General features: G+C 46.7%; 1 protein-coding gene across 5 annotated transcripts in view; it reads left to right on the forward strand.

The window, feature by feature from the left end:
- STAT1 (signal transducer and activator of transcription 1) overlaps positions 1–15,945 on the forward strand; it is a 543,237-nt gene that overhangs the window by 34,943 nt on the left and 492,349 nt on the right. For all 5 annotated transcript variants that reach the window (XR_014979978.1, XM_085648786.1, XM_085648787.1 and 2 more), the window contains exon 3: positions 5,351–5,495. Coding sequence is in view for 4 of the 5 variants with exons in the window: in XM_085648786.1 (XP_085504912.1) it covers positions 5,351–5,495 (145 nt within the window). In the remaining variant the exon portion in view is untranslated. The remainder of the gene's footprint in view (positions 1–5,350; positions 5,496–15,945) is intronic.

The raw sequence follows: 15,945 nt of genomic DNA on the forward strand, positions 1-15,945 counted from the left end.
CCAGAAAAATCATCGATCAAGGAGGATCAGTGGCAGTGGTCCTTCTTGATCTCAGTGCGGCGTTTGATACGGTCAGTCATAACACCTTACTGAACCGTATAGCAAGCGTCGGCATTGTGGATAAGGCCTGGCTCTGGATAAAATCCTTCCTGAGCGACAGGTCATTCCAGGTGTTTGACGGACAAGCCGTCTCCTCCAGCATACCGATGAAGTGTGGAGTCCCCCAGGGCTCCTCTTTAAGCCCTGCGCTTTTTAATATCTAATATATGAGGCCACTGGCTGAGGTAGTACGTCCGTATGGAGTTAAGATCATTTCCTATGCGGACGACACACAGCTGGTGGTCTCCTTAGCGCAGGAAGCCCAACATTCTCCATCGGGGGGTCTAACCAAATGTCTGGAGGAGGTGAAGTCCTGGATGACGTTGTCCTCACTGAAGCTGAATGGGGACAAGACAGAGCTCATGTTGCTAGGCCCGGCTGACCCGACCCTCTTCAAGTCATTATGGCCCTCCTGTCTAGGCCCCCCCCCGGCCCCAAAAGATAACATCAAAAGCCTAGGGGTGTGGCTGGACAAGAACCTCACTTTTAACACCCAGGCCACAAAGCTCTCCGCCATCTGCTTTGGACTTCTTCGGACATTGAAGAAGGTCCTACCCCTGCTCCCAATGGAGGCCAAACAAACAGCTATTCAGGGCTTAATACAATCACGCCTGGACTCAAACAACGTCCTTTACCTGGGAGCCCCAGAGTACTCTTTAAATAGGTTGCAATTGGTGCAGAACTGTGCGGCCCGCACCCTACTGCAAATCCCACGAAGAACCTCAGTCAGAGAGGCACTGACTAGCCTTCATTGGCTACCAGTGCGAAAAAGAGTGACCTTTAAGGCAATGTGTATTGCCCATCAGGCCTTCTGGGACTCGGGCCCAAAACTCTTGCGTAGCCTAGTCAGCCAATACCACCCTGGCCGTGAGCTACGTTCCAGCCAGGCCTTCATGGCAACAATCCCCAGAATCAAGAGATCTAGAGCAGGTGGAAGAATGTTCACCCTCAACGCCTCAAAAATCTGGAACACCCTCCCCCCTCCCCTGAGATCTAACCCGAACCTTGCCTCTTTTCGCAAGCAATTAAAAACCCATCTATTCAAATCCCCGTAATCATCTCAGCCCCCCCCATCTTCCTCCTAGTCTCTGATAGTCTCATTACACCCTTCTGGTTCCCTAGCGCTTGGACGCCTCAGGGCAGCAATCGCGCTGCACAAATGTACTTTCATTTTCATTCATGTCTCTTTCAACATCCGGCTGAAAGCCCCCACTGAAAGACGGATCTGCCTGATAAGGTGATATTTATTTTATCTAGGCGTGTCAGACTCCGCATTTCCTTGCCCCTCCCCTCCCCTTCCAGGCCTCTCAATCAGTGTCCCTGATCAGCACCTTCCTGGCATTGCGCCTTTCCAGTGTTTATTCAAGGCTGCTGTCGAGGGAGCTGCTGGTGATAAGGCATAGGATAACTCCAACACGCAAGTCACCCCTGAAGCCAGACCCAAATCCTAGCAAGAATCTGATCCCCATTGGTGTGGAAATTTAATTCACTGTCCTTGCACACAGTGGCGTTGCCACAGCTGCACTATTGATTTTCTGCTCCATGCTGCTGAGGGGGGCAGTGTTGTGTTTCAGGGGGGCTATGATGTATTTCAGGCTTGTATAGTTATGGGCATGGCTGGAGTTTGCAACAGCACCCAAGTTCTTGATCATGATACCAGTTGGACTATATGGCTGGAAGTTTGCTAGGCTATATATATCTTGGGCAGTGAAAGGACTGGTCTGAACTTGCTGAAACTTCCTTTCTGTGAGTTTCACCAAGGGCTTGAGGTAGAGCTTCCCCCCCTGTTCAAGAAGTCTCAGGAACAGCAAAGACTTCAAGTTCATCTGTTACCAGCACTGAGGACTGTGTGTTTTGTGCTACAAAATAAGAAACACAACCTGACGCCGTCAACGACCCTGCTGCACTTTTTACCGCAACCCTGGTCTCACAGATGACGCCACCTGATGCTGCCACCGAGCCGCTGCTTGCACCGCAACCTGTGGGCACTGCACTCCGCACCGCCTCGCTTCATACCGTTGCCCTGGTATCCCTGACACCGCCATCAACACTGCTGCTTGCACCGTGGTTCAAGGGCACCGCTCGTAAGTTACACGACGCGTTGTCCTCATCCCGCTCAGCAGCCTTGGCCTTCCAGCACCATCGACTTCAGTTCGTCAGCTGACAACAGCGCTTCAGCAACGACGCCGCCGCTGCTTGCACCGTGACTTGCCAGCACCGCGACGGGCACTACATCACTTTGCACTGCAGCCCTGGTCTCCCCGTCACCGCTGGACGACCGCCACCAAGTCCTGCACGCGACCTGCGAGCACTGCACACTGCACCTTGCACTGCAGCCCCACCTGCTGATGCTGGCGCGCTGCTGATTTCAACTGCGAGGAATTCGATCTGCAACGCGTGTGACTTTAAGGGCCCAACGACTCCTGTACCGACCCCCGGAACCGACGCCTGGGGACGCCGGCCCTTCGGGGCTCATCAAGAGGTCGCCAGAGCCCTACATTTCTAAAGGTACTGTTTTGCGGGTCTTCCTGACAAGGTACTTTTTTGCAGGTCTTCCTGACACCGTCGCTTGCCTGCGACGCCACAGCCAGCCAGTACTGTTTGGATTTTTTGTTCACGACGCCGTGATAGCCCCAGACTAAGCTATCGACTTCAAGGAACTGTATTTCAAGTCTTTTTTGGTTACTGAAGATTTCTGAAACTGTATGGTGGACTTTTATCGTTTTTGGTCTTGTTTTGGATATATAAAAATATTGAATATTTTTTTTGACTGGTGTGGTGTCCTTTTGTAATGCTTTTACTGTATTACTGTTGGTTATGTGCAAATGCTTTACACACTGCTTCTAAGATAAGCCTGACTGCTCGTGCCAAGCTACCAAGGGGGTGAGCAGGGGCTATTTTAGGAGTGTAACTTCTTGGACAACGTTGCAAATCCTTGCCAACTAGAGACCCTCATTTCTAACAGTAAATTCTTTTCCAATACTGTTATTTCTGTTTTGTAGTTAGAGTTTATTTTTTGGGTGTGTTTTTTACACATGCCTTCTATTTCTCTTAGTGAAATAAAACATTTTGAAAACATATATTGAGCAGAAAGAATCTGAAATTGTAACAGTAAAAAACTAAAATAATTTCATTATCTTTGGCAACTGCTAAAGTGAGCTAGCTACATACAAAATTAACTGCCCTAATGAACTGATGTGGCCTTCTGTCAGACCCATTCTGTGTCAAAAGGGGCCTTTGCCAGGGTTTAACCCGTTGACCCCCCTCTTCATATTTCTGCTCGATTGCATTGCTGCCACTAATCGAAAACTACAAGACATTTGAGGATACTTTAGCGCTACTGACAAGCATAAGCTAATGATACGTGTGGACATTATATTAAACATTTTCTAGTTCTAGTGCCTTGCTGCAACTGGTCTCCACATTCACCACTTTTTCGCTACAAAATCAATTAGGTATAAGCAGAGTTCTGTCTATGGTTGTTTGTCTCAGATGTTCACACAAATGCCATCTTTTTAAGTCGGTAGCTGAACCTCTGAAGTTTCTGGGTATATTGATCAGTTGGGTTCTTCACACATAGGCTTTGGATCACGGGAAGACTCTTCTGGATTCTGTAAACACTGATTTCCTATGCTGATTGAAATTCCACGTTTCTTGTTAGAGAACAGTCGAGACTGGGCAAATGAGAAGTACTCCCATTTCAATTAAACGTCCTCTCTTAAGATCCACAGATACATTCTCATTCTTATCATTGAACTGATCAAATAGTTTGTGTGGGATAGTATCAAGCATCCATTTAGGGCAGCTTGTGGAAGTTCAGATATCCCGAAAGCTCTCAGCCCTGTTCTTCAGCCAACTCCACATAATTAAACCCAATATAGGTAAAAGTTAAGCAACCTCATCAGCGCCTTTCCTTCCAAAGCACTCATGCCATACTGTGAGGCACTCTGGGAGGCAACACATCTTGCAGCTTACCCACCTGGCTAGTTAATAGGCCAGAGGGCATCAATGCACCTGTCCACAAGGGCCATACGAGGCACCTCAGGAGGTCCTCACTCCTGGCTGTGTCGCTGTTCTTTCCATACACTGGTCCTTCCATGCCATGGGTAGCACGTCATGCCACGGGCACACCCTCCTCATGCATCATATGTCTGTTGCATTTTTTTTAACCCACTGGTGCCTTGTAACAAGAAGTTAGCCACTGTTGGGACGTTCAGTTCAGCAACTCAAACAACCACCGCTTCCCAATACTGTTAGTAAAACTCCTGAAGCATATGGTAAATGTCCCAGATGAAGCTGAGAGGCACAGACAGTAAAGGCTATCCTTGAGATATCCAACAAGAAAGAGCATACCTTCAATTCCCTTTCCAAGACGAATATGGTTGCCACATCCAAGGCACTCAACAACCTCGCATCACAAACCTCACCCATGTTTTAACACACATCAGACTGACCTGTATACTGTACCACCCTTCCACCGTTGACAGTCTTTGCTCTCTCCAGAGAGAACACTTGAGGTCCATGACAGTTGTATTTGGGCCTCTTGCCCTCTTTCCGCAACTCTGTCCTGCCGACAAGTCCTTATCAATGAGCAGCTACTACAGGTTCTACACATTTGTCTACTAGACGGTGTTCACAGCCCAGCCTCCACCATTTTAAAATCATGCCCAGCAGTGCATACCAATGCCATTCGCTGCTCTGTTTGAGGTAGGACGGCCTCAGACTACTCCTTCTTACTCTGTATGCAACTTTTAGTCACTTTTAAGGGGTCTCATTGCCTCAGCTTCAGATTTAGTATGTTTACTGAGTTCTTCATCTTGCTATAGACCCTTTCACTGCCTCATTACCAATTTAAGTTTTGAGGGAGGTTCGTCTTACTGCATTTGTTGTTGCTTACACTTGCACCTGTGTTTTTGTTGTTGTTGTAGTTTTTTCCTAAATGAATAATAATTTCCCCAAAAAAATGAACAGTAGGTTTCTATGTATCGTACTGTAAATATCACTTGCGTTAAGTGAAAAGTAACTTAACATGCAAAAGGAATATAGGTTGCAACATAATCACATCACTGAAATCCTTGTGTGCGGCTGTTCGGTCAAATCATTTGATTGTGAGTGTTTGGGTCCATAGTGAACTTGTAAAGGATCGGTGTAATCCCATTCATACATCACTTCTCAGTAGTGATCATATCACTTTTATTTAGTTCCATCTTTTTAAAACTGCACATGTCTAAACACCTAATCTAATTTTCAGGGACCATGCAGCCGGAAATGTGTCTTTGGCTACAATATTATTTGTCAATCTCCTGTCCCAATTGGATGATCAGTACAGTCGGTTTGCCCTGGAAAGCAACTTCTTACTCCAACACAACATCAGGAAAAGTAAGCGTAATCTTCAGGTAAGCAGCATGTAACCATATACTCATTTACCCCTTTTCCTTTAGCGCATCCTTAACAGTGCATTACCTGTTGCAGGTTATACAAGTTAAATTGTGGACAAGAACATATGTTCCTACATTACACGGTAGCCCAAAGCACAGCCTAAGCCTCCGCTCTTGACTCGTATTGTGTTGTATCCTGCCATAGCATGAAAGTCTTGTACACCAGCACATACAGTTTTAAGCTGCTTCATGGCATTGTTCCATTTCAATCCTAGTAGAACTGGCAGTAGATGTAGTGCTGACCCAAGGTTTTTCTCCTCAGCTTTATATTTGTAATAATTTGTTTGACATATATTGTTCTTCAGTCTTTATATTTCTGGTCCCTCCGCTGCAAACTTTTATCTCTGAATTTTATCAGGTTGCATATTTGTGATACAAGTTTATTTGCAACCCATGACTCTAACTAAAAGTAACCTAACTACCCCTAAAATTTCACATTATGATTTCCCTGATACCCACAGATGCTTCTTTATTCAACTTGGAGCATAACCACCAGAAATCATCTTCTCCTGCAATTACTGTGTGACTCCTAATGTTGCCTGTGCAGCAGTTATGACCCTTCTGTCCCTCCCACTACAATTCATGATATCCTGGCTGCCCATTTGTTTCTTTACATCAGTATGCGGTAAGCTTGTATCCGCTTACATATGCAGGTTCACATAATTAGACATGATTTTGACTCCTTTCATCATCTGTTGCCCCAGTTTTGCATCTACTCATGTCAGATCTCTATATCCCATGACCTTCTTTCATCAGCCTTGGACCCATTACATCAACTCTTGAATACCATGCATTGTCCCATAAACCCGTAAATCATTCCGTGCCATACACCTTCATCAGCTCCTTCTTCCATCGTGCATCAACTCATGGTCGCTCATGAATCATCCCTGATTGCATCATCCCAGTATTCCACTTGCCTCATTCCATGGCATCCTCTCACATCGCATCATCTCAGTATTCCATTTGCATCATGCCATAGCATCCTCTCAGATCGCATCATCCCAGTATTCCACTTGCATCATTCCATGGCATCCTCTCACATTGTTCATAACCACAGCTGCATCATCTCATTGTCCTTTTTCATCTGCTGAGGGACATCCTTTCATGAATTTATATACTTCATATCTGTTTACAAGCCTCTTGAATGTAATTCTAACCCCCTTCATCTCTTAACTACTTGTATATTCGCTCACTACCCTATCCCTCGGCTGATTATCTCCCCTTTTTACGTTTTCCTGTAACCACTTGGCATCACCTCCTCTCTTCTATTAGGTCATGGCCATTTTCCTTAAACTCATAATCCTGAAGTGTTAATTTATATAATCAATAGTTGCCTCATTTACATGCAGCAGGTCATAAACCTTTGTGTACGATTACCATAACATATTATACATATATGAGCAACAGGTTATGAACCATATCTGCTGTAGAGTCTAAATTAATTTCAGATAAATGCCATGAAACCTTAAAATAAATTTGAAATCGGGTGTGCATCCAAGTATAACATCAGCTTTGGATTTTAAGTAAAACCATGTAATTGATAACCATTAATTTATGTGAAACTCTCAGATTTTATATTTTGTCTTTGACAAATGCGATGCATTATTCTTTCGGTGAGTTATCTAATTAACAATTGCAGCTGATTGACCTACTATTGTAGTGGCCGTGCTTGGAGGATAATAACTCAGCGAGGTATATTATTTTTGTATAAATGTCATATTTTGGGTAGTGTAATGCTAAATTAGTCTGGCTACTTCTGCATATGTTGTAGTACTGAATTGATTATAAGGAATAGATGCTAGGTGCACCTTATTGACGAAGTGCCTGTTTTTCCGTCTGAAGGGTAGCTGGGCTGACAGCTGGGCTCAACTCTCCTTATTGAAGCAGGACCAAGACTGATTTTGACTGGTCTCTGTAAAAAGGTGGCACAGAGTTAAAAAAAAACAAAAAAACGATGCACTGGAATGTGACCTTGAGTAATTACCAGTAACTGAATTCAATTCAAACATCCCCCCCCCATCAATGTTTTCCATAGGAAACTGGATAGCCCCTTTTGCCTGAGTGTAAGGAAATGTACTTAATGCACCTGTGCCTTGCCCAAGAGTGGAGGCGGGTGGGTCTGGGTTCTACATCAGTCTCACCTTACATTTCCATCAGAGTGCGTTTATTGCTGCACCACCTCTTCACCAACGCCATGCCTTACGATGTGGGGAAGGCAGTTTTGTGCCTGGGTAAATCACCATATCAGAGCAGCTGATAGCTGCCAAGGTTCTCCTTGACCCACCAAAATTTGCCCTTCAGAGGACCTATGCAGCTGAAAGCAGTCCCAGTGCTGTGTTAACAGTTGCAAACAGTGAACTAGGTTTCTGTTCTCTGTGCCACGCCTCCAACCTACTCATGTTTTCGGGTCAGCACGGCCTGGGTCATCTGATAAGATATGACCCCATCATTCTGAATTGGTAACCGTAGCAGTTGTCCCATGCTTATTTCAGTCCCATTTTGGAGAAGGCAGCCTGGGAAAGCTGGCAGTTGCGTACTCTTCTTCCTAAGTGCAAGATGAGGAAGGGTAAAGGGCACAGACCTTTCCCTCACCCTTGGGGAATGTCTGGCGAGGCTACAGATCCTCCCACCTTTGTGCAGGATACAGTGAAAATCACCTCTCCCCCACCCTTGGTGGAGGCTAATGGGTGCATACTATTGCTACTTGCCCTTGTGAAATCAGGCAAGTCATACCTCCCCCTTAAACAAGGTTGGGGCAGGCAATCACAGCCCTTGGGTAAGCCAGAGGGGGTCTTTAAGACCATCCAGGTCCTTAGCCAAGGCCATAAGCTGGGTAAGAACACCCCTTCCCAGCACAGTGCAGGGTAAGGGCACAGACCTAACCAAGGTTTACCTTACAACAGAGCAATCCTCACTGGCTGATCAATAAGTTGTGGTATATTCCTAAACACACTTGGTTCTATTCTGGTGGGGTGTGGGGATGAAAACGTTTCTTTAGGTCTGGTGTAGAGACCGCTAAAGATGTTTTACCAGTCTCATGTAATCCCCCAAAAATAATAAATAATAAATACATATTTATACATGAGGAGCTTCTGGGCAGTCCTCTTCATCAGTTTGTCTATTCGCCTATTATTCACATTTTGCTTCCACCCATCGCATTATACTGCATAGAGCAAAGGGCTATCATCCCCCTGCCATCTTGCACTGAGACAGCATTATACATATTAACGTAAGAGCACCCACCTAAAAGGAAGTGCACTTGTGTGCAGAGCTGGTAGACTAATACTTTTGTTTGACAATGTTTTTTTTAGTCACCTTTGTGTGCTTAAACTATGTTTTCAAGTTCTAAGAATTCTAAAACAAGTGCATTTTCTTTGTGTCAGTATAACTTATAATTTCTTGTGATATGCTTTTAAATATGATAAAAGGGTTTATATACCTATTCTAACTACATCTGCCTGCAATGAAGCACCCATACATTCTATCAAAACTATCTGTGATGGTTAATTTATTTTGAAGTTATTGTTTTTATATTGGAAGGAAATTGATCCAGCATGCTTTCTTTTTCTGATTTTTATTTTTGTGGCATATGCTTGAAATTAAAAATACATGTTCGAGGCATATGAGCTGCAGATTACACACTGTGCATAGATCGCCATTTGGTGTTGGGCCCGGATGTTTGCAGTTGTTTTTCCTCTTGGAAAGTCTTTGGAAGTCCCGAGGTATGTGACTCCTCCTTTGGATCGTATTGCGCATGGGCTTCGGCTCCATCTTCAGATTGTTTTTTTCCGCCATCGGGCTCGGATGTGATCTTCAATCTCCGGTTCCGAACATTTTCCAGTTCTTCTATCGACGTGCAATCCTCACCCCACTTCGTGGTATTGTTTTCGATCGCGATCTCCACACTCCGCGTGGCTCTCATCAATCAAGACCTTCGATTCCAGTCGTCGACGACTACCTTCGGGCCTACCCAAGCTCCGATCCTGGCTAATGGAAAGGACTCCCTTCAAGAAGTGCCCTCGTTGTGGGTCCAAATTCCCCCACACCGACCTTCACGAAGTATGTAACCTCTGCCTCTCCCCTGAACACGAGACTCGAGACTGTCCGGCGTGCAAGTCCTTCCGGTCCAAGAAAACCATTCGAGACCGAAGAGCACGACGAACCATGGCACACTCGTCGGCGGCGATTCCAGACGACATCTTTGGGGAAGGCGTCGACGCTCCAGAAGAACACCACACCCACGAGGGCCTCGTCAGCGCCTCCGAAGCCGACGATACAGATGTGGAGGACATCACTCCTGCACAGAGGGTCGTGAGTACCGAAGCCCCTCCCCCCACACCCTCGACAGCACCGAAAAAGGCTTCGGTCACGCCTTTGCCTCCAGGCCTAGGCAAGACCAAAGATACTGCTTCCCACACTGCACCTTCGGGACAGGTAAAGAAGTCTATTAAGCCTAACGGCGGGGCGGCTCGGGCTCGAGCCAGCCCACCGTCGGTGCCGAGAAGCACTCCTCCGCACTGACGCCCAAAAAGAAAATGGCCTCCCCCTCGGCACAGAGCTCCATACCGAAACACTCGGCGCCGAAAACCAGCTCCACCTCCTCGGTACCGACACCATCCCCGGAACCGAGCAGAAGACACAAGGCCACCGACACCGATAGCTCGAAGCCGAAAACCATCTTGGCACTGAGTAAACAAGCAACCCTTTCCAAGCCGCATAGTTCCAAACAGCGCACTAGCGCAGACTCTAAAACAAGAAAACCTACTGCCCTGATGCCTTCGGTGCCCACGGACAAACCACCCTCGGAAGAACTTTTTACACCAGATCCTTTGCAAAAGACATTGATCAAGGACCCTAAAACCGGACATTTGATGCTCAGCATTAAAAAGAGACACCTGGAAAAGCCTGCCCCAGCTCCACCTCCAAAGAGGAAGGACTCTGCGACCTCCCCTTTCAGGATGCCTTCACCAGCTCCTCCACCCTCTCCACCTTCCCCTCCTCCACCTCCTCCGTCTCCACCCACCTCATCATTCCCCCACACCCTTTCCGGATGATGATAATGATGTCTATGAGGACATAGGGGACATACCCCATGACCTACCTACTGGGGACCCCACTCCCACAGGCTCCCCAGACCCATGGGACGACTATAACATTCCTGACATTCCTAACGTCCCGCAAGATGATCTCTACACTTCGAGACCATCCCCACCAGAAGACTCATTAGGGTTCAACCACTTACTCCAAAGGGCTGCACACTATCACGGGGTGGATCTCCATACCGACCCAGTGGAGGAGGTCTTCCTTCTCAATATTTTTGACACCACGCATAGGGCCACCTCCATACTGCACATGCTCAAAGGAGTTGTCAAACACGCGCAGGAGGTCTTTAAAGACCCAGTCAGAGCCAGGGTCATTAACCCGCGCATAGACAAAAAATATAAAGCCACCCGACAGACCCCGCCTACATCAGAGGGCCAGCACCACTAGATTCCCTAGTAGTGTCTACAGCACAAAAGCGGGCAAACTCCCAAACATCAGGCGAGGCACCACCACCTGATAACGAGTCAAAACTCTTGGACGCATCGGGCAAGCGCACTGCATCCCAAGCTGCCAACATATGGCGCATCGCTAATACACAAGCGCTACTGGCAAGATACGACAGGGCCCATTATGACGAACTAGAAGCCATAATGCAACACCTCCCTGACAAATATAAAAATAAGGCAAATGAGTTAATTCAGGAGGGCAAAACCATTACCAATACCTCCATCCGCTGTGCCCTAGATGCAGCTGACACTGCCTCCAGAGCCATTAATACCAGCATCCTCCTCCATCGCCATGTCTGGCTAAGGATCTCAGGTTTTAAACCAGAAGTACCAGCTTCCATCCTGAACCACCCCTTTGACCAGGAACATCTGTTCGGCCCAACAGTAGATGAGGCCCTTGAAAAAATGAAAAAAGACACTGATACAGCGAAGTCTATGGGAGCCTTACAATCACACCCTCCTATTCGCTCCTTTCGCCGCTCTTCCTTTCGGAGCACATCCAGAGGCTACTCCTCTGACACCGCTTCCACTTCATATAAGGCCCCTACTCAATCCACCTTTGCAAGCGGTTACCAAAGAGGCTGGTACAGAGGCAACCATATTAAAGGCAGAGGCAAGACAAACACCACCCGCTCTGCCTCCGCACCTGCCCAATGACTTCCCTCCACTCCCCCCCAGACCATCCCACTCCGGTCGGGGGCAGACTCCCAAATTTCCTTCCTGTCTGGACTACCATCACCTCAGACAAATGGGTAACACAAATAATTCAGTCAGGCTACTGCCTAGAACTACTATCTACCCCCCAAACATTCCACCCAGACAACGCCCAATGTCACAGGAACATCTAACACTACTAAAGCAGGAGGTAATCTCCCTCCTACAAAAGGGGCAATAGAACAGGTTCCTACCAACCAACAAAATATGGGGGTCTACTCCCTATATTTTCTCATACCAAAAAGGGACGAGACTCTACGGCCCATCCTAGACCTCAGGCCCCTAAACAGATACATACACTCAGACCATTTTCACATGGTAACACTTCAGCAGGTACTTCCACTGCTCTCCCACAACGATTTCCTGACCACCTTAGACCTCAAAGACACCTATTTCCACATTCCTGTGAACAACGCTCACAGGAAGTTCCTCAGATTTGTAGTGGACGGCCAACACTACCAATTCAAAGTACTCCAGATTGAAGTCACAACAGCACCACGAGTATTCACCAAGTGCCTAGCAGTAGTGGCAGCACACCTGTGGAGACCACACATCCATGTCTTTCCATACCTAGATGACTGGCTAAAAAAAAGTCAGTTCATACAACCAGATAGACCTCTTCGCCACCCACGAAAACGCCAAATGCCCAAGCTTCGCCGCCAGATATCCACACCCATTGTCCAAAGGCAATGCGATATGGATGAACTGGTCAGGCAGAGTTGCTTACGCTTTTCCGCCTCTCCCACTCATTCCATTATTGGTGCGCAAACTACAACAACACTCCCTCACTCTCATCCTAGTGGCTCCAACTTGGGCCAGACAACCGTGGTACACCACACTGCTGGAACTATCTGTAGTACCGCACCAAAAGTTACACCTCTCTCCACACCTCTTAACCCAGAACCATGGAGAGATCAGGCACCCGGACCCAGCTCAGCTCAACCTTGCGATCTGGCTCCTGAAATCCTCGAATTCGGTTATCTAAATCTTCCCCCTGACTGCATGAACGTCATTAAAGAAGCTAGGCGCCCCACCACTAGAGCGTGCTACGCAGCCAAGTGGAAACGCTTTGTTGTCTATTGTCACAACAATACCATCAATCCCCTAGATGTGTCCATTCAACACATCATAGGCTATTTACTACACCTACAAAGATGCAATCTAGCCTATACGTCCATTAGACTGCACCTTGCAGCCATAGCAGCTTATCTACAAAACAGAAAACATCTATCACTTTTTATAGTACCTGCCATTAAAGCCTTCATGAAAGGCCTCAAAAGAATAATTTCCCCCAGAGTGCCACCCTCACCTGTGTGGAACCTAAATATCGTTCTCACCAGACTAATGGGGCCTCCCTTTGAACCTATACACAAATGTGAACTTAAATTCCTGACATGGAAAACCGCCTTTCTTGTAGCCATCACTTCCCTCAGAAGGGTCAGTGAGATACAAGCACTTACCATTCAAGAACCTTTTCTCCGAATGCACCATAACAAGGTTGTTCTCCATACCAACCCAAAATTCCTCCCTAAAGTCATTTCTCCTTTTCACCTAAACCAATCTGTAGAACTACCAGTATTCTTCTCGCAACCACAGACCGTTGCAGAAAGAGCTCTTCACACATTAGATGTCAAACGAGTCTTACTCTACTACATCGAGAGAACACAACCTTTTCGTAAGACCAAACAACTGTTTGTCTCTTTCTCACCACCACACAAAGGCAACCCCATCTCCAAGTCCGGGATAGCTAGGTGGATTGTCAAATGCATTCAGATTTGCTACCACAAAGCAAAACGAACGCTATCCGTTCCCCCTAAAGCCCACTCTACACGTAAAATAGGGGCTTCAATGGCATTTTTAGGGAACATCCCATTAGATGATATCTGCAGAGCAGCTACATGGTCAACACCGCACACTTTCACTAAACGCTATTGTGTAGATATGCAAACTAAGGAACAGGCTAGTGTGGGCCAGGCTGTACTCAAAACATTATTTCAAACCACCGCAACAGATACGGGTGGTCGTCGCTAAGGATGGGTACTGCTATATAATCTATGCAGAGTGTGTAATCTGCAGCTCATATGCCTCGAACGGCAAATGCTACTTACCAGTATGCATCTGTTCTTGGCATGTAGAGCTGCAGATCTACACACGCCCACCCGCCTCCCCGGCTACCTTTATCTGTTCCAGTTTATCTTATTTAGATACAACACACATGGGCATCTTCACTGTTATTACTACGCTCCATCTTTCCCTGCTGGCGAAAAACAATCTGAGGATGGAGCCGAAGCCCATGCGCAATACGATCCAAAGGAGGAGTCACATACCTCGTGACTTCCAAAGACTTTCCAAGAGGAAAAACAACTGCAAACATCCGGACCCAACACCAGATGGCGATATATGCTCAGTGTGTAGATCTGCAGCTCTACATGCCAAGAACAGATGCATACTGGTAAGTACCATTTGCCTTCTCATCAGACCTATTGACTTTGCGGATGTTTGTTGCTTTCGGGCTCTTCCTGGCCTGCACAAAACGTGACGTCCTGAAACTTATCCAGTTGCACTTAATTTTTTATTAAATTGGTGTTCTACAACATTATCAAGTATTTTTTTCCTGTTTTAATTTGTTTATTGTTTTATATCGGATAAAACAGACACATGAATCTTAATACAACACTCCAGTCCGATCAACCCCCAGCCCTCACTTACCACACAGAACAGTCAGAGCTCAGTCAGTTATCCAACTGGCGCCTTAAACTGTGCGCTATCGCTTCCTGCTGCCTATCTGTGGCATTAACCCAATTGTAACTCTTGTCTAGACCAGTCAATCCCTTAGGGCCATATGTAGGTAAAACCCCAATTGCGAGTTCTTAATAGCGATTTTTACCGAATTGCTATTAAGAACTTCCAAAGTCCGGTGTAGATGAAAAATCTGTAAAAGATGGCGATTCAGTAGAAAATCGCTAAAATAAATGCCACATTCGCATTACCGAAGTGGAACTAGCGATTTTGCATTACCGAGTTGGTATTAATGAATCCGCTATTTCAAAAAATCGGTAATTAGTGAATCAGCCAATCCGGTGCATCCTGATGACCTCACAACCAGGAAGTGGGCTGACACATGCTGTTACACTGAGCCTGAAGCTGTGGGAGAAGCAGTGAGCAGAACCAAACACCCAGGAGCTGCACAGCAACCACCTTGCAGACCCCCAAAACAACCATGGACACACAGGAGAAGGGAAAGGAGGCCAGTGAGAGGAAGAGGAAACACAAATTTAGTGAGAGGGAGTTGGAGGTACTAATTGAGGAGGTGGTGAAGGATCATGACCAGCTCTTCGGCAAAAAATCCCTGCATGTTCCTGAATCGCAGAAAAGAAAAATTTGGCTTGTGATCCAGGAAAAAATAAATTCCATTGGTATCACTCAGCGCTCGGTAGACGAGCTGAAGAAGTGCTGGTACGACCTCCGCAAACGCGCCAAGGAGAGGGTGGCTGACCGGATCAAACAAGCCAAAAAGACAGATGGCGGGAAATCTACTGCGCCTGCACCAACTCCTTTGGAAGAATTGGTGGAGTCCACCCTCCAGCCAGAGAGCGTGATTGGCATTGGAGATGCAGACAGCTCAGCCAGAGGAGCCAACATACAAGGTAAGATGCATGCACAGCATCATGTGCCCCCCCTCCCTAACCCCAACCCCCATTGACCCAGTATGAATCCCACTCCAGTCCATGATTTGCAAAAAAACAGCAATGCATCATGGGAGATGTAGTCCCAATTAACACATAGCATATCAGTTAGTCCACTGAACCAAAGTGCATGTCACACACATTAGTAAATAAGCAAGCGGGGGAAATTCAGTTTGATTGGCAGTCATGAAATTTATTGAAAGGTTAATGCTGCTAGACAAGTGAGTAAATGGATATTCTGTATCCACAGGCGAGCCAGCGCGCCAGGCTGCAGAAGGGGAGACAGAAGAGGCACCCAGGGAGACCAACACACAGGATGAGGAGGTCCTTTCACCTGCTGAGGTCACACCACCATCACCACTACCACCACAGAGAGCCAGGCGGTATACAGTGGGTAGCCTCCGGGAGATGGAGGGGTCAGAGGAGGAGAGCATGGGAGCCCAACAGACCATGAAGGAA

The sequence above is a fragment of the Triturus cristatus genome, chromosome 3_2 (genome assembly GCF_964204655.1).
Source record: "Triturus cristatus chromosome 3_2, aTriCri1.1, whole genome shotgun sequence".
Classification (NCBI taxonomy): domain Eukaryota; kingdom Metazoa; phylum Chordata; class Amphibia; order Caudata; family Salamandridae; genus Triturus; species Triturus cristatus.